Source organism: Pollicipes pollicipes, unplaced genomic scaffold (genome assembly GCF_011947565.3).
Source record: "Pollicipes pollicipes isolate AB1234 unplaced genomic scaffold, Ppol_2.1 Scaffold_7261;HRSCAF=8764_pilon_pilon_pilon, whole genome shotgun sequence".
NCBI classification, from domain to species: domain Eukaryota; kingdom Metazoa; phylum Arthropoda; class Thecostraca; order Pollicipedomorpha; family Pollicipedidae; genus Pollicipes; species Pollicipes pollicipes.
In genome coordinates, this window is record NW_023597054.1 from 5,497,497 (window position 1) to 5,521,423 (window position 23,927).

Below are 23,927 nucleotides of genomic sequence, written 5' to 3' on the forward strand. Positions count from 1 at the left end.
CCATGTTGCTAGCCGGCCACATCAGCCCGCTACTGTTGACCGTGGTGGAGACGCCGCACTACGCGAGCCGACCTGCCGCCCGGCGGCATCGACGCACCGGTGGTCAGGGGGCCCGAGCAGCCGATAGCCGACTGTTTGCTGAAGCATGGGACGGCACACGACGTGCGGCGCCGGGCGCTGATCGCCACCGACTCCGTCGTTACCCAGGTGCTGACGGCAACCAGCCTCGTCCCCCGCGCGTCGCTGATGGATTTTGCTGCCCGCATCCCGCACTGCTTCACGCGGTGGATCAGACAGGGGATGAAAACGAATTCGCCTTGCGGCCATGTACCGGTGATGATTCTTTTCCTCCGTGAAGCGACGCTTTTACTGGCATTGCCTGTCGCGTGGTCGTGCTCCTGTGATGGCCGTCGTTCGAGATGGCTGGCTGGCTGGCGGCTGAAGACGTGTGGCAGGATCAGCGCGCTACGGTGAATGGAATGCTCACAGGAGTGCGGCGTGTGTGATCACAAGAATAGCAAGAATGATAAGTGGGAAGAAAGGAGATGATGGTAGCCTTGAGAATTGCGCTTTAAAGGTGACTTATTGCGATGTCTGATGTGCCTAACTCGTATTCAAACATTGCTTCGTGTGTTCATTTCCTTATGTCGAAAATGAAATGAAATCAAGCTTCTGTGGGGTGTTGTTTGTAACATAAAACACACTGCATATATACAAATTGCTGAAAACACAAGTTAAACTTGTTTCAAATCCCAAAGTATTCGGCTTTTCACGGGCCCACGGGTACGCTCTAGTGCCGTCATATGAATCCAAACCAGCGGCAGCGAGAACGATCACTTTGCATTTGTGTAATAGTAGGATGATATCTCCGACCAAGCGGTTTTCCAGGAATGATTTTCAAAAAGTCCAATCGAGGGCACGATGGCGAATCATTTGTCCGTCGAAGTGTCCCAAAATCAGGTTGTCCCCCAAAATTTCATGCTTAAATGATACGCATGATCATTACAACCAATAACTACATATTTTTACTACTCACGTCACTGCACTCCCTCACGCCAATCCAATTTTGAAAGGAAGACGGTATGTTCGTGGTCAAGTAAGGAGAATCGCGGACTTTGGCGAAATTAATATCCGACAAGTTTCACTGTCAATAAGGATGCAATATGAAGCTGGCACAATGCACGCCTTGTAACTCGGAAGTTGCGCAAAATTCGACCCCAAAGACAACTGGAGCGTCACGTGTCGTGCATCTCGGGAGTTACGCCAAAATTCCACCCTAAAGACCATGATTTCAGAATCAGCGTGTTGAGGAGGCCCGCACACCAAATTTGGAGGCAATCGAGACTCCCCGCAATATCCAACTGGGGTGTTACGCGTCGTATAACTCGGAAGTTGTGCAAAATCCCACCCCAACGACAATGATTTTCGGAGTCAGAGTGTTGAGAAGGCCCTGCCTGTATACCAAATTCGGAGGCAACCGAAATGTCTCGCGACATCGATCTGGCTGTGTTACGCGCCTTGTAACTCGGAAGTTACGCAAAATCACACCCAAAAACAGTGATTTGCGGAATCAGCGTCTCGAGAACATCACGCAAACCAAATTTTGTGGCGATCGTAACGCACGGGAATATCCAACTGGTAGTTGGATATCAATCTGCTGCTATATGGACGGACGTCGAACACCACCATGAACATAAAAAACGGCCAGCTGAGGGTTTGACAGGGTAACAAATGGCGAAAGAAATCAGTTCCGTGGTTCAAATTGTTTCATTCATGCTCCGTGACTTGTTCGCTTTTTGGTGCATATCCAACATGTTTGGGTGGCTTGCGTTTAGTCAACGTTATGTGTAAAATATTTGCGGGTGTTCTGTCGTACAATTTTGCAGAGGAACTGGTCAACATTTTAAACAATAGATGGTATTTTTAAAGGCAATAAGAAAGGAAAGAAAATGAAGTTGCATGATACTCATATAATACCAATACAAAGGTGATTAAATAAATATGAAGGCTGATAACTTTTGGTAAAATTTTGCGATCAGCTTATTTGACTTAACATCTGCGGAAATGGGTATTGAAACGTTAATATCCAGCATGTAAATTGCATTTAGAACATTTCTAAATTTGTTTCTCCTGCATTTCGGGAGTGGTGCAGTTGAGTGGTCAAGTTTCTTCAGGTAAAGCAATACGTGGATAAAATTCCCTACCAGGCTTTGCTGGTGTTTCTACCAGGTTTTGTTATGCTGGTGTGGTGCTTGCGTAGTGTGACCAAAAAAGTGGGATGCATGAAAACGTTGCACTTGACACACAGATGCAAATGGTGATGCATTTTGTAAAAGAACTAAGCTTGATGCATGCAGGTGGTTGGAGTCGCTGGGGTTCTCAGGATTAGAGGTGCTTGGTGCCATTACTCTGTGCATGCATAGACATGATTCAGATGTAGGTGAGGCAGGATATAGTCATAGGTGTCCAGGTCCTGTGGAGCCTTGTTTATGCCTGATTTTTTAAGCGAGCTCGGTTTTGGATGACATCTTAGAACCTCGGAAAGGGAGATATGGGTTTGGTATGTGCGGTCAGACAGCATTAGGTAGGAGCGAAAAATTCACATAAAGTATGGGGTAAAGGAGCAAAAAAATCCTCCTCATAGGGTGCTGCGTTACACCCAAAGTCGGTAATCCTAGGACACTGGCCTGGCCCGACACACTCTGACACCATCTGGGGAGTAGCTGATGCTATGGGATATAACCAACCACGCTTAGACAACAACGTTGAGATATTGGTATGTTCACCGCCGGTAAAGGTACCATTCAATGTCCCAGCCGGTACCGACACCCGTCGGTGATGCCTGATTGACCTGTCCGGCGACTGACCTGACTTCTTTTCGTTGCAGCTGTCTTCTGCTCTCCATGTATTGTGGACGTGATGGCTTCAAGCAGCAATGCAATTTAAACGTTTCGATTCCTTAGCGAAAACAACTATTCCCTCGTTAAATGTTTTATTATGGCTGCCGTGTAACAAGGTACGAGCTTCCTTCTGCAGGTCGTGCCGAATGACGTGTGGAGCAACGGCTCATTATCTAAGGTACGTGTACGTAACCATGTGATCGCACAGGCTTCACCAACAGCTATTTTATAGGTTCGTTCCAGCGCGCTCTCCAAGAAAGGGGGGCATGATATGGCTGGGGCGCCGACGGAAGCTCTTTCCAATGGAAGATGTCACCGAAGTGTATTGCGTCGTTGTGCAACGTATCACGGGAGAATGTGCAAACTAATCCCTCTAATTTTCTTGAGCAAGTCGTGTAGAAGTCATTGGCCACTCAGGATTAGGGGTGGGGTGAGGGGGGGGGGCATCTAAATGGTTCCGAGGATCCCAACCATGAGCTCAGGGAAGGCGCTTTTGTAGTAGGGTCTGGGACCCAAACCCGTGGTGCCAATGGGCCGCAGGCTGTTGCTCTTCTTCCCAGTCACTGCCGCCACTCATTTATTCGACCACTTTCAGTTTGACGTGATTTGGAGATTTACGTCCATGGAGGCGACCTATGGGGCCTCGTCATCGGCGCCTCTCGTGCTGGCTGTCCGAGCAAACGCAAAACTTTTGAACACTCCGAATCGACCCTGCAGCGTCTTGGTTATAGAAAACTTTCGACTGGCCTATTCGTAAGGAAGGTTGAACTAAGGTGAACGCTGGCCAGCTCTGCCCGGAGGACTGCACTCTTCCCCATTCCTCCCCATGAAGTTATTGGTGTGTCTCTGGTGGAAGATGTAAATATTTTTTACCCTAAAATAGCTTTTGAAGGACAACAAAACATGTTGGTTCCAAACATGTTTGTTGGACAACAAAACAAATGGTTCCAAGGCTCTTCACAATGCCAGACGCTTCGTAACAAATTTCCCAAGCTTCGTGATATTTTGATGCTTAATGGAACAAACTACGCGCCGCTAATACGTGTACCTATAACCGAACACCTGTGCACATTTGCGTGAAACTTGACAATAAGTCGCAACAGTTGTAACTTAGTTGTAAGTTGTAAATAACACACGAACAGAACAACGACGGCTCCTACATAGTGTTCAACGGAATAACATGAGATGACACGCGTCCTGTCAACCAGCGGTGGGGGGCTCCGCAATAACTTGGAGACCGCAAGTGTATGTGCGGACATGGGGGCCGTTCGTGCCATGCATAGTCATAGGTCCGGTGTCAGAATGTGAAACTGTTGGACTGGTCTGTCCAAAAGTACAGCAAATGACACCCGCCGCCGCCAGCCCTATTTCGGACTCGCTTCCACTTCTGGCAAATGCAATTAACTCTTACGCCTTGATCCAGTCTCGTCACTGTTTCTCTTCCATTCGCTCTTTTTCGCGTTATTTCGCTACATACTTCGATGCCTGAAATGACTACGTCTTTCTGGCGCGCTCCCTTGCATGTACACACGCACACATTCACGCTCGTGCCAGACACTGGGAGCGGGCGGTACTTCAGTGTCGCCATCTGATAACCAATGTCAGAAATAGTGGTGCACTGAACTGCCACGCCGCGGCTTGAATTCTGTCGGCAGTATTTGACGGATCCACGTGATCGCTTCCGTCGGCCGGTTGGTCTTCCGGTTCCAGAACCAGCTCCGGATACGGATCAGTGGACCGGATCGCTGCAACGCCGATGCAGACAAACAAGACATTGAGTGCTCAGGTGAGTAGTTGACAACGGCTTCCTTTGCAGTCCGACGGGGTCTCCATGCGGCCGCGCTGACTCTTGCTCATGGGATATGGGTGCAAGTGTTTACGAATAACAAAAGGAACGTTTCAAGCATTTTGCAAGCGAATAGTTTTTAACAGAAAAAAGTTTTTTAGCCTGGTCTTGGTTATCACAGCATATCAAGTCCCTTCTCAAAATATGGATTTTTGAGTGACGCACAATGAAACAAAGCATTTAACTATCATTGGTAGTTTTATTGTGTGGCGCCATCAGCAATAAGTTGTTAAAAGCGAGGATTTTCATCGGCCTTTAGTACAAAATCATTTGAACTGCTCCTCTAAAATATGTGCTGTTATAAGTAAGCACGGGAAGCGTTGCTGCGGAGTGTCTCCACAGGTGCAGATGACCTGACTGAGTCAAGCCCGGCGCCGCGTCACCGATGCCAGCAGGAGAATCAGTCAACACTCGGCGAGGGCTGGCCCCTCGACGCTCGGCGTAGAGCTCACCCCTGCTGACGTCACGCCGCTCCCGGACGTCGTCCTTAGACGTCACCCCCGCTGCCCGCATTCGGCTCCAGATGTCCTCCAGAATGTAATTCGGGGTAGAATCTGACTGCCGAGACAGAGTCCGAATACACAATGTTGCCGAGATACACCCAGAACATCTGTATTCCAGCTACGTGAGGCACAATTGTGGGAAGTTGCGCTTGCCATATTTGGTCCGCCTACTAAGGAAGTCATAATTATTTGTCAGAAAGGAGCGAACGTGGTCTTGGCCGCGTGGACTGTCAAGTAGCGCCATCGTTACTATTTCATTTCGCGGTGGTGTTTGCCGCGAGCATACCAGGGACACCCACCTCAGCATACGGTGCGTGAGTGTGCGCCGTCTGCGGGCGCGCTGCTGGCCCATGGGAGGCGCCTTGCGGCCGGGAGGGCGGCGCGCTCTGCGGCGGCTCTGGCACCGGCTGGAAGTCGTCCGAGTCCACCGGCGACGGCCGGAACGGGTCGCGCTCGAACACGGCCTGCATCTGCGGCGTGCTCGGCAACCGCTGCGGCCCGGCCCGGGCCGGCCTGCTCTCCAGCGACAGGTGCGAACCGACCGGGCCCGCTTGCAGGACCGGGTACGGCACCGGCACGTGCGGGTGGTTCTCCGGAACGCGCAAACCGTTGCTCGGCCGGCCAGCACTGTCCAGTTCCAGCACTCGGTTGGGATTGGCGAAGTGAGGCGGAGACCGGCGTTGCGCTGGCCGGCCACCGCGCAGGCTCGGCAAGTAGCCGAGGAGACCGCTCAGGAAGCCTCCCGGACGCGGCGCCGGCGGCCGCTGCTGCCGGCGGAACGGCGGAGGCGGCCGGCGCCGCTCGCCCTGAGGCGGCGCCGTGGCGTCGGGCGCCTCCAGCGCGCTGCTGGGAGCGGCGGTGCCAGCCAGAGGCGCGGCGGCCGGTGGCACCACGGGCACTACCGACACCGGCAGCGGGATGTTCACCGCCTGCGGCCGGCCACCAGCCTCGCCAAACCATGACACGCGGAAGCCGCCTTGGGTGGCAGCGGACGGCCGGAACGCCGTCGCTGGCGGCGCCGGGCTGCGGCTGGCCGGCGGCGCACTGCTGACGTGGCCACTCTCTGCGGCAGCCACGTCCGCCACCTCAAACGCCAGCGGCGGGTTGTTGCGATCGCTGTGCTTCACCGGCTTGAAGCCCGTCTCGTACACGATGTCCTTGGGGTCGAAGCCATGGCCGGGCGGGACCGGCCGCGGCTGGCTGAACTCCGGCCGGCTGGAGGTGGTGGCAGGCTCGCCCTGCGGCCGGTCCAACACCACGGGCGGAACGCGCGGCTGGGCCGACGGCGACTCCCGGACGCCGTGGTCAAGCGCCGGCTGTCGGCGGCCCGCTTCAGGACTGGGCACACTGAAAAAGGGATACGGGGGACGCGAGACCGCCGAGGATGACGCGATGTTGGGTGGCTTGGCGGCTGGAGCCGGCGAGCGCGAAGACGAAATCGGGCGTGTGGGTCTGGGAGGCGGGCGTGTGGATCTGGGCTGCGGACGTGTAAACCTAGAGGGTGGACGTGTGGATCTGAGCGACGGACGTCTGGACGTGGGTGGCGGACGGGTGGTCCTGGAGGACGGGGCTTGATGAGTATTGGTAGCTGGGCGGCCGTGGAGTGGTGGCTGGAATGTCTCTAGAGAAGGACGTTGACTGTTGCCAGATGAATTTGGTGGAAGGGGACCTGGGGATAGCGCCGGACGCTGCCTGGGCGGTGGTGGCTTACTGTGCGCCTGCAGTGGAGGCCTGTTGATCCTGTTCAGAGTTCTGCGAGGCGGAACTGAAGCTGTTTCTTGCTCCGCGATTGGCGGCTCCCGAAACACGGATTGGTTCTTACTGTTTTCACTCAGCTGCAGCTTTTTCCTGTCGGACTGAATTGCGCCCTTCTGGTAGGCGTCGAAAGAGTCAGCCTCGACTTCAGGAACGAACGATTCGTCGGAGGACAACGTGGTCCCTGGGGTGGTAGTGGCAGACAACACTGCAGGCTTCCTGGTCCTGATGCGCTCCCCGAAGTTGAAGGGCGGACGCGGAAGGGGCAGTTCGGGCCGCGGGAAGCCAGGCGGGAAATCACCAAAGTCGAAGACAGAGCTCTGCCCAGGTTGTGATGAGGGCGGCCCTGCCGGCGGCGGTAGCGGCCGGCGCGCCACCTCCAGGTCAACGTGGAAGTCAGCGTAGTTCGGGCCGGGGCCGCCGGCGGGCCGACCGGTGTCGGCGGCCGGCTGGGGCGGTAGGCTGTTGGTCAACGTCTGTTCCAGCCGAACACTGGACTGCGCCAGGCCGTCTTCGTAGTAGTCGTAATCGTCGTAGACGTCTGTAACAGCGGCACAGAACATAGATATGAGAGAGTCTCGTTGGCGATGACGCGGCACAGAAGACAATTGCAATGCCCTTTTGTTACAAGAACAATACACTGGTCTTGCGGCTGCACAATGGACGTATGGACAGTTTGAAAGCAGACAAGGTTCGCAAACGCGTGGACGAGAAGGATATGAATGGATTGCATGGCATGTTTGTGCATAAAGCCCAAGCGCATTTTCAAGGTGTGATTGTAAAGATTGAGCAATTTCCTGTGGGCAAAATGCCGCCCTTGTGTGCACGATTCTTTTGTGAGTTGATCACGGATTTCGTAAAGCCTTGAAACTGCAGCGTCTGGACAGGGCGCGAATACCTATTGCCGATACCTGGGATAAGAATACACCCTGTACCCCTCAGCTTTGTCCTATCGAGAACCTATGAGGCTGTCAAGCAAGAGGTGAATAAAGGAGGATGACAGACCAAGATGGACCCTCGGGTGAAGCTCGGAATCCAGTGCGTGACCCGCCAGACTAGCCCAGATGTGTCGCATAGGTTGAAACCGGGGGTCTGCGCACACGTGCGCCCAGCGGCCAGCAAAAGTGTGGAGGGTAATCTACCTCTGGTCAGCAGCTCTCTCATTATCTTGAAGGGAATGTTCCACATTTGAAGATATTAAGGTAGGCCTCAGATATGATGGGAAAAGCTCACTTGTAACTATTTGTAAACTTTCAAGGTTTAAACCTAACCTAAAGGCACTAAGTAGCAAAATTTCAAATTTCGTTAAAATATGTCCCATTACGTCATTGTTTGTTGGCGTTATGGAATGTTCTTGTGAAGACAGCAATACCTGGCAGCATCTGGCAGCCAGACCTAACAAATGCTTGGAATCCCACGAAAGCTGGCGCTGACCGGTCATTCTCGCCGCGGGTGCTGTGTTGGGCGGCGGATTAGTGGGGGGTTTGTTTGTGGATTTTTTTGTCTTGGTGCTGACCGTAACAAAAACTTTCGTGAACTGTTTGGCATACGCAACGTAGCGATCGCCAGCTTTTATGACAGCTTATTAATATCAAAGCACGATGTGCTGTACTGTTGATGTTACTGCTCTGCTGTTGACTGTGATTTTGTCTATACTGTGTTGTCCATCCATCCTTGCTCGCAGTGCTGCAATCCTGGCATTGATGTTATGTGATGTGCACCGTAGTTACTTGCTTTATCGTTAGTAATTGTAAATGCGGTGGCATGCAAAAAAATCAATAAATTTGTAACGCTGCTATGAATTGATTGCCTTGATTGAGTCCTCATGAATTGTTGCTATGATGTGATGGCATCACACTGAGATCAATACATGCCACAGGCACGCACCACCAGTGATCACACACATTTCAAACCCCCGATTCACACCCTTTTGTCAAAAATGCGTGATCTCACACTTGCACAGCTCGCGGGACTATAAAATTGCAGGTTTTCTCGCAATTCCCGCACAGATTTTCGGTAATAACACCGCATTTCACCGTGACCTCCCTTCAAAATAAATTCCTAACGGGGGTTAAGGGTAATGCGACTCCAGAGCTTGTTCTTGTCTAGCACAAATTTTTTGGTTCAAGATTTTGATTTGTCGTACAATGCGTGTGAAATGTTGAGTGAAATTTAGATGCAACATTACTGTAATGTTTTCCTAATTTTAGAATGCCTTGCTAACCCATAAACCCGTGCAAGGTTCTGTGCTTTGGTATGCAAGGTGCCAACTGAGCTGTCTATAAGAAAGACGTCAGTAGAAGAAGAAAAACGTCAGCAGGCGAAAAAGACAGCTTGCCGCCGTACTTTCTTTTTAAAAACTTTTGGGAGAGTGCCCATTTTTTGGGTGCCGTATTCTTTTTGCGAACAGTGACGTTCTTCCTTATAACTTTGACCTATGGCTAGAAATATGGAAAAATGTCCCGTTCACGACGAGTGCCGCACAACCAGAAAGTGTTTTCGCTGAAGTTCGCGACACGCATGCAGCAGTGAAATCACGCTGACAGCTTATCATCTTCCGCGCATTGTATCATGCGTGCCGCAGCATCGCTTTGCGAATGTATCAGCGGCCATGCTGTTTTGGCCACAACCAGAAACAGCCTCTAGCATGACCACGATCGCATGACGTTTCTATGAAGTCATTATTACCAAGGCGACTTCGAAATGGGCTTTCAATAACAATTTTCGCATTTTTGCGGGTGTATAACTCAGGAACCAGAGCGTTTTGGGCCTTGAATAGGACATGGCCGTGAACTGCATCAATAGGTCCTCAAGATAGCTATTTCAGTTCAAATCGCCATACAAATGTGGACCATTTCCGTTAAGGTATGATAGCGACAGTGTGCCGACGGCGCCATATTTTTGCACGATGTTTGTAGATAGGAATAAGTTAACTACGAGATTGGGAAATGATCACATTGTCATCATCATCAGTATCACCATTATTATTATTACTATTATGATTATTGCTATTACTGTTTGTGTTGCCTTTTTTGTTGTTATCATTGTTATTATTTTTGGTATCAGTATTATTATCACTATTTTCAGTATTAACATTATTGTTGCCATTATTATATTCCCCGTAACTCTAGTGGGTTCGGCTTTAGGCCAAAAGGCAGGCACAGCTTTGTAAATCGACAAATGAAATTTTGACAAACTGATTTGCGTATCCCAGCGTCCTATATCTCAACCGTCCCTCCCCAGGATTGCGACAAAATCATCGATTCGCAGATTCACTAAGTGTGTGATATTTGTAACAAAACGGAGTTGTCTGAAACTGATGTCCAAGACTGTCTGAGACTGACTGGGTTGTCTGTCTGTGTTTATACTGTGTTTCCGTTAAGTTCACAAAACCCCAATGACTGAAAGAATGGTGCATTGTGACGTTGTCGGTGGGATGTCACAAACATGATAAATTTGCGTTTGCAGCAATACTTGATTATTTGAACCTCAAACCACACCTTTCATGATCCGGTCGACTTCATTGAGCTCGGATGCCGCGATGCCCTCATCAAATGGACAGGAGTCGAGGACATTGATCTTCCAGCCGAGAAAGCGATGCGTGAAACACTGCAACACAAAATTTCAACATATTACTGGTCAACAACATGCAAAGATGCGCTATAACGATGCGAGGACAAGTCGCCGCAAATGAGACCGAACACGCTTTCATGAAATATAGAACATGCCCGCCATGAAGCTCAGCTGTGCAATACTGTTCACTCATTTTGAACACTGTTATGCGAGAAGTCGTCCTCGCCCCGCCCCGCTCCCTGCGCGCTCTCCGGGCCTGCAGGCGTATCGACCAGGTCACCTGGTAGTAGACGGTGTCGGGAGTGTGACGGTCGGGCGTCCACTGCAGGATGCCCGGCTGGCCCTCCTCGCAGTCCAGCTGGAGTGTGCGCTGGAAGGCGCCGAACGAGCCCAGAGTGCCGGCTGACTGGCCTTCAGCACTCTGCAGCCACTCACAGAGCCGACCGCCGGCCGTCGGTCGCGGCCCGCCCTCCCTGTCCACCTCCACTCCGGCGAACACGCGCACACGCTGGCAACAGGCAGCACGTGGTCAGGCACAACACGCTCGGGTAGGGTGAACAACAGTGTGAGCAGCGAGGGGACGGTCAGAAGTCATATTCAAGAGGCTGCCCCCGTGGGATGCCGGCAGTTCTCACTGTTCCGGATCAGGGCGTTCTCACTAGCGGCTCCGGGGCACGTGCCTCGTCTTCTTTATCAAATGCGCGTGCACTTTGCTTATGAACACATGTATTATGTGGTTCGGAGGTGGAACAGGAGGCCAAGGATGGCACCCTCACACACGGCTGACAGGGAAAAAAACGGATATGGAACAAGCGAATGCCCTTTGTCAGCATCCCTGGCGTGGTGCTGATAAGGGGCGACGGACAGCGATATCCTCGCGCAAGGGCATGAGAGTTAGTGATGAGCTGACTGACAGTTAGGGCTCAGATGGTCAGGGCTAGCACACTTACTGCCGAAATGGTGCCAACTGTATGGAATGACACATTCCTACGTCGCCGATTGTGGACAAACGGCCAGTAATGACACTCACACATATGTTTTGAAGAGGCCAGGTGGTGAGGGCAGACGTACTGTTGAAACACTGGTGACAACTAATGCTTGCGAGTAACTCATGTTGCCAGTGAAGACAAGCGAGGCGAAGAGGATGGTGAGGTAAAAACAGATAAACGTGGTTAGTTTAGGCGTATAAAACATAGGAGCGTGGACTTAAAATTTGTGTTTCGAATTGACTTTTTGCTCCGCTTCGGAATGCCAAGAGCGCTCAAGGGATGTTTATTTATTTACGGGATGCTTACCCGCACCGTTAAGTCCGACTAGAACATAGCGAACGTCATTGCCAAACCACGAGTCCCCAGGAAACCCCCGAAAACGTACCGGCAATGAAATGCCCGTCAGTGGATCACCTTCGCCCAAGTCTGACTCAGTTGGGGCGCCGTGGCTCACTCACCGCGCGCTCCTCGTCCGTCTTGAACTGGTAGCCGCCGTCGGGGTCGTCGGTGATGTAGAGCGGGTGGTACTTGGCCGGCCGCTCTGGGTCCCGGCCGCCCTCCACCACGAACGTGTACGTCTGTCCGCGCACAACGCTGATCTCGGGGATAAGCAGGCCGTTAACGTACCATGCGACGCCCCAGCCGGCTCGGCCGGTGATGGCGTCGTATCCGCGCGCACCGCCCGTCGGCCCAATCTGCGCATACAGCACCCGGTCCTCGGGCTCGTTGCAGGCAATCGGCGGGATCTGCCAGGCGGTGGAGGGGCGCGGCGCCGGCGGCGCCGGTCGGCCGGGCGCGCCGCCGGCGCCCGTGGTCACCGGACAGTTCCAGGCGGGCCTGCGGCCGAAGTGGAGCAGCAAATCTCCGCGCACGCGCCGCCGGTGGTAGCCGATGTCGCCGGCGCCACTGACCGGTCCCACCGCCCAGATGACAGCCTGCGGCTGCTGCGTGCTGATGCTGCGGTCCAGCCGGTCTGCCGCCTTCAGCGGCCGCTGCAGCGTCAGCATCGAGAAGCCGTTGATGAAGGCGGAGTTAAGCAGGCGGACATCGTTCTTACCGCCCTGAAATGGAATCGACACTACGTTTGGGCGGATCTGTCGCTATGAATATTGAGAAAATGGAGTGTATCTCTTAACTTAAAGAAAATATTGGAATAAGTCTTATTTGGTTTGCTAAAGAAAATACTGAAGTAAGTCTTATTTTGGTTTGCTTCAAGCGTGCCGAAACATACAAGCGATGCCTGAGCGCAAACATAGAGACTGGGTTGAATAGATGTCCTCCAGTGACCATGGGCTTAGCATGGATGCCTTTTGTCGTTGCTCGAAAATCGGATGGCATTGCATTGTGAAACTAACTGCATCGGGTGCAGCTCATTCCATCAATGGAGTCGCCGGTTACAGCCCATTCCCCCAATGGAGTCACCCTGAGCTGGTCGTCCGGGCAGGTGCCCTGGCCGCCCGAGCACTGGGCCTTGTCTTGCAGGAAGTAGTCGTGAGCGAACCCCTGGCCAGTATCGCGGTCCAGCCACGTGACGACGGCATCGGCTCCGGTCATTACGCTCCGCGTGTCCACCCCACTGACACCGAACGCCATGTACTGGCGGGCATCTGTCAAACGAGAATACAGCGAGATGTGACGTCACATGACAAAGGACCGAAGAACAGATCACCATGTAATGGCCGTCCTCTGTCACCCGGGAGCACAGCGTGATGTTACGCCACGTTATGAGTGACAGTATTGGCCTCCACGTCCAAAAATAGCTGGAACCAAAAGCGAACTTTTAGATTGCACCGAATGTTGCCATAAGAACGCCATAACTTCGAACGTAGGTGCCACTTTTGGGTCTGACCTGTTACCTTCGGGTTTATGATCTGGGGGAATCAAAGCACAGCGACAGGTCGATGTATTTTGATGATGTGCAAAGTTACGTTGTACGCACGTACTGTCAGATTTTTAGCTCCGCACGAAAGTACTTCCTAGCAGCATGTAATTACACAACTTGAGGCAAATGGCAACATCACTTGATATCACCTCTAAACATAAACGCATTGACCAAGGCCAATACGGGCTGCAATACATGGTTTGAGTGCCTATTGTTGCATAGACCAGCAGGGGTGTAGTTTCGTTTTCAGTAGGTCTTCCATTTCGCACAGCAGCAGTGCAGTAGCTGCGGCCGAGTCCATAGCCTGCCGGTGGTGTTACACGTGTGGTGGTGCTACTCTGACGCTCGGCGACCGGCCCAGTGGCGCGACGGCTTCTGCTGCTCTGACGCTCGATGGCTACTGCAGCTCTGACGCTCGGCGACCCGCCCAGCGGCGCCACGGCTTCTACTGCTCTGACGCTCGGTGGCTACTGCAGCTCTGACACTCGGCGGCCGCCCAGCAGCATCGCGGCTACTTACCTATCTTGCTGACGAGCTGCATGACGATGGACTCTCCTGCCACCGCCCAGCGCACCTCGAACGACAGCTCGTCATCGAGCACCTCACAGTTGAGCTTCGTCTGCGAACGGTGGCCAACGCTCGGTCAGGTCCTGTCCAGTCGAAACAAAATAGGGGGCGCCTGTCAACGTACGTCACAAATTATTTTCTACTTTTTCCCCGATTCTTCCCATCAGCACTTCTTTGTCATTATGCTTCCTCAGTTTACATGCTTTCGAAACGTCTGCTGGGTGCCCTCCTAATTAAAGGGAGTGTTTCGCATTTCTGTAGGATCTTTAACTAAAATGACCATCTCGGAGATCAATAGGTGCAGTTGACAGCTCTGTTGTTTTTAAGACCTAAATGCCTCCAGTTTCTGAGCTACACACCCGCGAAGATGGCGAGAGTTTTTCGGAGGAGAGTATTTTAAGGTTACCTTAGCATTCATGACGTCATAATCACGTCATTCAAATCCTGTCATTCCATAAGTCATGCGGTGATCAAGGTCAAGAAATATATTATCGTTCGTTCAGTTATTCATAACTGGCGTTCGTGAGCGCTATTCCCAGATCATCAAATCAGATGCTTGCTTCAATGTTTATAAATGCGAAGTTTATAAAAATGTTTATAAATGTTTATAAATGCCCTTTAACCCGCGTCCGGCCAAGAGTCAAACAACCGCGTCCGGCCGGGAGTCAAACAACCGCGTCCGGCCGGGAGTCAAACAACCGCGTCCGGTCGGGAGTCAAACAACCGCGTCCGGCCGGAAGTCAAACACCCGCGTCCGGCCGGGAGTCAAACAACTGCGTCCGGCCGGGGAGAAGTTAACTTCGCTGTGATCTTCGACTCCTAGACGTGATATGCGGAAAAAAACAAGGTACCGCTGTGAAAGTTTCGTCCAATCATGAAGAGTACACATCTAGTTTTTGACCTTGGCCAAATTTGTGGTCAGCTTAGGTTAAATTCGTAAACCATTCCAATGATCAAAATTGGAAGTGCTAACCGGTTCTAAGTGACCAGTGCACTGCTTTTCTGCGGCCATAAGTAGTATGTTGTACATCTACAGGTATTCAGGATTGCATAGCTCTTGCAAACACGTTGCCTAGTCCACTTGGCAATTTATTTGTAACAAACTGAGGATAAACATGTTGGTACGTAAAACTATACGCCATCACCTTCACAAACACCATGTAGAGGTGACTGGTGGTGCTGATACAAGATACAGAGGTGTTGATTCTCATGCACCCTAATGTAACCTAATTATGCATTAGAATGACATCACAAATTGTTTTCAGTGGGATGTTGAAATTCTGCGACCAAATTTTTTTACTAACACTGCCTATTTTGAGCTCCCATGTGTTTTGCAGAAGACACCCATAGAGGTAGGTCATGACCTAAACCAACATCATGTATTCTGCGGTCCTGTGATGGTTACACATGTGAGTTAGTATTCCTATATATTGCACACGTGAGTTAAGGTTCCTATACATATTCCTCCTATACAAACACCAAAACTACACAAAAATGCGTATAATTTTGCATTATCTACCAAAAATAGCAAAAATTTACCTCTCCTGTTTCGACAAATCTGAAATACAGAATTGTAAGTAGTATCATGTAAGTTGAAACCCAACTTGCTATTACTATAGCAAATTAGGACAATGACAAGTAAAACTCAAAATGTTATGCGTGGTTTAAATCTTTCAGAAGCAGACCTCTTTGACCTCACCTAGGTCACTGGATTTTGAAGATCAAAACTTTAACTTTGCCTAAAGCATGCCAAATTGATAAAATCACAGGTTCTTAACATTTTTTTGCTCCCTGTGTTCACTTTTGAGCTGTGTTTAAAAAAATCGCAGGAGAAAGTCAGCCTCCCCCGGGCTGGGTTCACCTTGCACATGTACGCCGGGCTCAAAAGTCAGCCTTCCCCGGGCTGGGTTCACCTTGCACATGTACGCCGGGCTCAAACATGCACTGCAATTTTGCAGTTATGCGACGCGTTGGCTATGTTCTCAAGATAGCCCTAGCTGCTGCGAATGCTGCTCTGAGGCTAAGGCACCAAGGCACGGCAAGGGCAATTATGCAAGACCATGAATGAATACCCCTGTGCCATCAAAGTGTACGGGCAGGTTAATAGAAGGAGCCCCAATAGAAGTAACGAGTCCTCTGCAAATGAGATCAAAGGGGAAGAGCTTCGATCAAAGGAGGGGAGCCCTAAGCATCGAGTGTCCCGGTACCTTACCTTATATGAGCCCCAGCAACAGCACAAGGCCCCCCGAGCAAGTGGAAAAATCCGAGACAGGTATGCAGGGCTGTTGAGCAGCTGAGTGTTATATGCCATATGGGGCTTCGGAAAAACTGTATAGAGCCTTTCGGGCGAATGAGAAGAATTGGTGGAGGGCTTCTGATTGATCAAGGGTGGCCGGGCATGGAAACAGAGAGTGTCCCTATAGCAGCGTTGAGATCATCTACTGCAAAATGGAAAAATATTAAGAGGTCAAGGATAACGTGGCAGGCTCTTTGGCGATCAAATTGACCAGACAAGTGGCCATATATGGTCCGGGCAACAGCGCAAGGCCTCTGGAAAGCGGAATAAGTCCCAAAATTTCCCTCCAGCACCACCCTTTCAATCAGCAAATGTTTAAATTTGCTTGCTTATGAACTCCTTACTTTCGTTTGCAAACGTTCTCTGTCGCCTGTAGGCTCAAACACGCCTAATGATGTTGTGTATCTTTATTAGAAAACTATATCCCTTCAGCCAATTTTCGACCACTTCGAAGCCTATGGGTCCCCTCGTCATGGTCCATGGGGCATGGTCCGATGCCCCCCTCCCCCCCCCCCCCTGTATCTGCCACCTGCCCGAGATTGGCCCGCTTAGAACACAGTCATCCATTCAAATAAGAAACACTCGAGACAACATGGATGGCCCGGGAGTGATCAAGTGCGCTAGAGCAGGTTAACAATTAGGGCTCTCGTCAAGAGCGTGGGGCCTTCCGTTCAAAATCAGATACCCACGACACGATACAGAGGGCTTCAGAATGATCGAGTGCGTCAGAGCAGGTTAACATATAAGGCCTCGTCAAGAGCGTAGGGCCCTCCATTCAAATAGGAAGCACCCAATTTAAATTGCTCCCGAACGATTGAATATGCTCGAACAGCTTATCAGAAGGGGCCCGATAAGAGTGTAGGGCCATTCACTAAATATGACGTGCTCAAAACCCAGTGCGGAGGACCCCTGAAAGATGGGGTGCACCCGAACAGATTGTCAGATGGCTCCGAGAGAAGCGTAGGGCCCTTAAGTCAACAACCAAGAGCTAATGCAAAGGGCCCCCGAAAACCCAGTGTAGCCGAGGAGATGAACAGAGGGGGATGGGGGGGGGGGGGGGCGACAAGCTCGTAGGGTCCTCCATACAAATAGAAAGCACCCAAACACAATATGGGGTGTTCCCAGACCATCGAGTGTGCTCGAGCAGGTAAACAAATGGGACCCTCGACAAGAGTGTAGGGCCTTCCGTTCAAATATGAAATACCCACGACACGATATTGAGGGCCAAGAACGACTGAGTGTGCCAGAGCAGGTTAACAGACAGGGCTCCCGTCAAGAGCGTAGGGGCCCCCATTCAAATAGGAGGCACCCAAGACCCGATGTAGAGGCTTCTCAACGGTCCAATTTGTCCGAACAGGCTCTCAGATAGGCCCCCAACAAAACCGTAGGGGCCCCATTCAAATAAGAGGCATCCAAGACCCAGTGTGGAAGGCCTGCGAAAAATCGAGTGTACCCGAGCAGGCCATCAGATGGCCCCTGACTGGAGCGTAGGGCCATACATTAGAATATCCAATGTACAGGACCCCCAAACAATCCAGGGCCTTTGAGCAGGTTAACAGATGGGGCCCCGACAAGTGTGTAGGGCCCTCCATTCAAATAGAACAATCCAAGACCCAATGCGGTGTGCCCAGAACGGCCGATGTATCCAGGGAGATTAACAGGTGGGCGCCCGACAAGGAGATAAACAGGTGGGCGCCCGACAAGGAGATTAACAGGTGGGCGCCCGACAAGGAGATTAACAGGTGGGCGCCCGACAAGGAGATTAACAGGTGGGCGCCCGACAGGGAGATTAACAGGTGGGCGCCCGACAAGGAGATTAACAGGTGGGCGCCCGACAGGGAGATTAGCAGGTGGGCGCCCGACAAGAGTGTAGGGCCCTGAGCAAGTCACAGAGTATTGGAAGCGCCCTAGACCAATGTAGAGGGCTCAAGAGCATATCGCGAGTGTGTCGGTGGGTTAACAGAGAACGGCATACGGATAGGGCGCCTAAGCAACCGAGAATAAGCCGGCAGGTTAACATATGGGGCCCCAGCTTTAGCGTACAGAGCCTTTCCGGCGAACGAAAAGAATCTATGCAATGTCCCTAATTGACCAGAGCTTCCCGGCACAGAGCCCCCCCCCCCCCCCCCCCTCCTCCACGCCGAGCAAATGCTAAAAGTCGAGGCAAACTGGAAGGCTGCTTAACGATCAGAATGACCCTGCAAGTGGGCATATAGGGCCCCTGGACAGCGTTCTGAGACGACGCTTCCGCTTGCGCCTGTGCTTGGTCGCCTGCAAGTCCAAAGACGCCCAATTTTGTTGCGTTTTATGTTTACAACAACCGCGCCTGTTCGGCCGGCTGTGGCCTCTTCGGGGCCCAAGGGGGCATGGCCCCACTCCCTCTGGATCCACCCCCCGTTTCAGTTATGTTAATGTACCGTCTAATACTGCCTTTGGACTCGCATTTTACGTGCGATAAAGTCATCAAAACAGCTTAGTTTTGATTCAAACTCGCGGCAGCTGGGTTCCCGTCCCAGCAACTGCGTTCATGCGGGTCGTCTACTGCAGTCATCTAGCGACTGACAGATCGGGAGAGTCTGGCAGGCCGTCCGTGCCATACCGAAACGTGACAAGCTAAATTATGGGCTAAAATTGCTCGTCGGATTATAATTTTCCTCCTGGGGTTGTGGGGTCGAGAGCTTTGCAAAAACCTATATTTTGGAGGATCCATATCTCAAAGCCACTCAGTCAAAATGTTGAGAACATTCTTGAAGGGAGCACGCCACCTTTTTGCACCTTTCACTTCTTGGTTGATCAAAGGCGTCCGATTCGATTGCTCATACAAATTTTCCGGACATCATTCTGAATCGGTCAGAATTTCCACTTGAAATAGTGGCACTAGTGGTAGGAAGCTCATTGACTCCATGATTATCACAATGAAAGGGATACTTTTAATTCACTTTGCTTTTTCCAACAAGGCTGCTCTGTAATATTTCCAGTAAACTAATTTGTCAAAAAATCTCGTGCATTAAATCCTATAACAGCTTGGAGCATTACATTGAGATTAATATATATACAAAGATGAATTATTTATCACGCGACTTCAACGAAGCCTCATGCCATGGCTTTGATTTCTCCCCTATGACGTTTACTAAACGTCATAGGGGAGAAATCAAAGCCGTAGCATGAGGCTTCGTTGAGGTCGCGTGATAATGATGTCATATTTTTATATAAGGGTTTCATATTTTCATATTTGTATTTGTATATACACTGGCGATTTTGAAGCATTCTTCGACTTTGGATAATGAATCGCACCGTTCATGGTGATGCACCGGTGCAAACTTCTCGGTACCAATGACCTTCACGCCTTATGTGCTTATCACCGGTGCTCATTGGTGATGACATTTTTCATATCAGCAGAGGTACCACAATGTGCCGTCGTAGGCCTGCAACGTGCACGTTAAAACCACTCAGAAGTGGGACCACCTGTCCGCAACAACCGACGACGGCCCTTAGCAGATTCTGCCGTCATGACGACAGTTGTGATGACAGCTGCAGTAGATGGATGCTGGGGCTACACCCAAGGTTCCAGAAACACTAGGTAAAGCCAACCCGAAGCTATAACACAGAACCTTTGCGATGACCATGCCCAGCTGTTCGTTTTCAGATCACCGTTTTGAAAAAGACAAGCCAACAGAATATCAAACAGCTTTAAAAAGGGGTAAAATGCAATATTTTTAAATAAAGAATGGTTATGATCATCTATAACGCGAACTGACTCTAAGATGCGGCACCTATGGCACTTAATCTAGAGGACTGGTGTTTGATGATTTTTAGAGCCGTCGGCTGACATTTCGGCCGACGGAGATGATTGGCGAGGATGCGGCGCTTACGTCTTTTATTAGGCAATTTATGATGTTGGTTGACGTTGTGTGTTACTCAGTGATTCGTCAGAGGCCGCGGTGTCAGGTGTTTATTTCCAGTGAGGCAGACCAGAAAAAAACTGCCATCCTCCTTTACTACCGACTGATTTTATCATCCAATTATCGACGTCCTTGTTGAGGAGAGGTGAGATCGAAAGTCCCAAAAAACGTTCGTTCGAGCTATGTGGAGACACAAACTGCTCAACGTTTCACCCGGCATCAGAGACTCAACAGCACATCGAAGATGTGCTTAAATTTGTACGAGAGAAGGGTAAAGACATTCCTAAGTTTGTGTCCCTGAATCTTTTCAGGCATGCCTCTTGATAGCTTATATGTGACATCATTGATAGCTGATTTGTCCTGTCTCCTTGCCGTGGTCTCAAGGACACAAGCTCATTTGGTTGTTCTTAAGGCAAGTGTCTGCACCCGGAATGCAATAATGGACCAAGCAACGGCTACGCACTACTCCTCAATCAGCATCTTTCAAAGCTAGAAGATGACAACCGATCATGTGGATATGTCACAACTTTGAAGCAAACGGCTTGGGCGTATCAAGCAGAGCAGAAGAGGTGGAGACTTACGCCAAAAAGCTTACGTGTAAACCATTTAGACGCTCTTGTGGAGGTTTGCTTTAACATAAAACATCTAAAAACGCTGCGTTCGTGCGCAGTATGCCCGTAACAGAATCGGAGACTCAAACTGACGGAGGTTTGGACACGATGAAGCGAATTAATGAGACGCTGAAAGCTGCTCCCGATGCTCACGTGCGTGTGGCGCGGCAAAGCAGGCAGATAAGTCAGTTATCTACAATGACTTCTTACATAGGTCAACCTCATCTCAACTTATTCCAAAGTCCATGGTACTTAGGACTCAGAAAGATCGTGGGCCGGCAACAGTGACAAAGTCTCTAGTCAGAGATCGGCCAACCTTTCTGTACCGGCTTTGATCCATCTGTTTATGAAACTATGTCTCCAAATTATCTGCAAGTAAGCTGGATGTTGATGTTGGAGTTGCTGTGCTGAAAATTCAGCTCGATATTGATCGTTCGTTTCGCGTTAAATCTGCTTGCGAGAACCCTTAGAAGTTTTTGTCCGAATCTGTATGGTCGGAGGGAGCGTATGTAAGAGGGTGGAGAAGTAGTAGACCTACCTACACCTGACCTGCATTTAGCACAGCCACTGCAATTGGCGTGTTATGATTGTCGTGGATTCCTCACTATGAAAGCAACAGCATGCCATTTCAAGATCTCATATAACTACATTCTTTAATTAAAAGACAAGTTATCACCCGGCAACATGGTTTGCTCATCAAGACCTGAATTATATTAATGACTAGTACAGGAGGCTTTCATGGAGCACGGTCTTTTAAAACGGATTATGATGATGATATTGGCCACCGTGTACTATACATCCTATGAACAATACCATAAGATGGTATAGTCCACATAGTCCAGTGCTGTTCCTCAGTGAGTGTTGTTTCGAAAGGAGTCCGTGCTCCTGGGTCCCTACTTTGTTGTCTTGGGGTGGGCGCTCCCGCTGAGTTCGTTGTAACCATTTAGTGCGCTGACAGTTAGCAGCACTGTTTGCGCAATGTTGGTTTTCTTCAAATGAAAGAAACAATATATTCGTCCGTGGTAATATAGCACAATGAGTACTGTGCTGATCGCCTATGCCGCAAACATCCGTAAGATCCATTGGCATTTCCCTGTTGAGTGAAGGACTATGGCTCATACTTCAGGTAAGAAAGCAACACAAAAAACTTGGCAAGATACACAACACTGGAAACGGTGGATAGCAGAGCTGCGGTCGAAGGCATCATTTAATGTCATATCCAGTTGGATGTTGTTCTTTTTCTTTTTGCTATTTCACACTAATACCACATAGTTAGCATAATCAGGCGGGGTGAGCCTGATCCAACAACCTGATCCGACCAACAACCAGTGCACTAGAGGACTCAGCGATAGTTATGACGCCAGGATTTTGTGAAAGTGTGGCATGGGGAGGGGGAGGGGAACGAAGCTCCGTCAGCACTCTTAAGGGGAGCATCCCACCTCTGTGGCATATTTCAAAAACATACTCCGGTGGACCCTCAGGGCCATCTCTGTATAACAAAGCACTCGTGTGAGCACAGGCGGCAGTGCTACTGCAGGCGCTTTAAAATGTATTACGGATGCATGTATTTTTTATGTTGGTCCAAATTACGCTGTCAATGCCTTGTAACAGCATTAAACTTTTTCCTTTCTTGGTGGCCGCAAAATGTAATCAAAGCCTGCGACAACGTCAGTTGTTGCGCCCGTTGTCGTTATGACAAACGCCGTCGCCATGACGACGTCAGAATCGCTTGAGGACCGTTGTCAGATGCTACGGGCTAGAGGTATCCATTTTGAGCAGTATTGTCATGCACTTTACGGGTCTGCGGGTTTACAAGTGAGATCTGTTTTGGTATGAATGAGGTCAATGCAAATGAAAGTTTGTAATTGGCGTAGCAGGCGGCAAGTGCCAGTTACCGAGAAGCACGAACGTTGAAGTTTGAACCGATGTGTGACTATAGACCATGTGATACTCGGTTTCCCAAGGCCAAACTGCGCTTTAAAAAGACTCACTTTGCTAAACGCCATAAGGGACAATCAAAGGTATGGCATAGCGTCTCGCTTAATTCGCGGGATAATAGCGTCATTGATAAAAGTCTCATTATGTTTACATATCTTGTTTTTCTAAAAAGCGTGTTCGGGCTTTCGGAGCATGTATTACATAAGCAGTTTAAAAATATGTGTGTTGCAAACATTACAGAACACACACGTTGAAAAAGCAATGCAAATGAAGGGTATTACTTTTATAGTGGCGAGCAGGGAGTCCAATGAGATTTCTCCCGCTAAAGTGAATAATTCAAATAGAAATTCTGAGGTCGTCTGACGGATCACGAAAAACTGGTATTACCGATTTAAATTGGATGCATATGATCTAATAATATGTGAAAGGTACACAAAAGGTGACATACTCCTTTTAAGAAAACCAAAGTCAATGTTAATGATGGTTAAATATAAAATGCGGGCGTAAAACTTGTGAGGCTCAAATTCCCGGCATACTATGCAACAATTTGCAATGGCAACCACAATCCAACACGGCAAACTAACCGTAGCTTAAGATAACTAGAGTATTGGCTGGCGCGGACAATGTTCGCTAGCACCTCAGCAGTGTTGTCCACTGGCAAAAACTAGGTTACGGGGTGGCAGGCAAAGATTGTCCGGTTTGAATGTTTTGGCGGATTACATTTGAATGGAGGTTGCCACTGTCCAGTGTTCCAAAGAGCGTTATTCCTTCGATAACACACTTTTTTATTGCGTTGGTTCGTTTCCGCAGAACTTATGGTTTTCACACAACCGACCATTGTGACAGCGAACGGAATGTTAGGTTTGGATGAGCACAACGGTATGCATTCGTCTGTAATAAAGTACGGCAACTTTGCACTTCAATGATAAAACCCGCTCTTGATTTAAAGAGAAAGATCCACGTATGTATTGGACTTTGAACTGAAATAGCGATCTTGAAGATCATTCGTTGCAGTTCACAGCCCTGCCCTTCTTAAGATCTAAACCCCTCTAGCTTTTGAGCTATTCGCCCCCGAAAATATGCACACTTTTTCGGGGAGACTATTTCAAGGTCATCTAAGCGTTCATGATGCCATAATAACGTCATTCAAATCTTGTTATTCCTT

General features: G+C 50.0%; 1 protein-coding gene across 1 annotated transcript in view; it reads right to left on the reverse strand.

The window, feature by feature from the left end:
- Nucleotides 1-2,959: 2,959 nt before the first annotated feature.
- The window catches only part of LOC119112712 (protein Skeletor, isoforms B/C), a 41,729-nt gene continuing 20,761 nt past the window's right edge, over nucleotides 2,960-23,927 (reverse strand). Inside the window, exons 7-15 of the mRNA XM_037236990.1 lie at nucleotides 13,968-14,067; nucleotides 12,989-13,173; nucleotides 12,025-12,627; nucleotides 10,858-11,085; nucleotides 10,505-10,613; nucleotides 6,140-7,545; nucleotides 5,549-6,013; nucleotides 5,199-5,304; nucleotides 2,960-4,645 (exon numbers count right to left, since the gene is read on the reverse strand). Of these exons, the coding sequence (XP_037092885.1) occupies nucleotides 4,476-4,645; nucleotides 5,199-5,304; nucleotides 5,549-6,013; nucleotides 6,140-7,545; nucleotides 10,505-10,613; nucleotides 10,858-11,085; nucleotides 12,025-12,627; nucleotides 12,989-13,173; nucleotides 13,968-14,067 (3,372 nt within the window). The 3' untranslated portion in view covers nucleotides 2,960-4,475. The remainder of the gene's footprint in view (nucleotides 4,646-5,198; nucleotides 5,305-5,548; nucleotides 6,014-6,139; nucleotides 7,546-10,504; nucleotides 10,614-10,857; nucleotides 11,086-12,024; nucleotides 12,628-12,988; nucleotides 13,174-13,967; nucleotides 14,068-23,927) is intronic.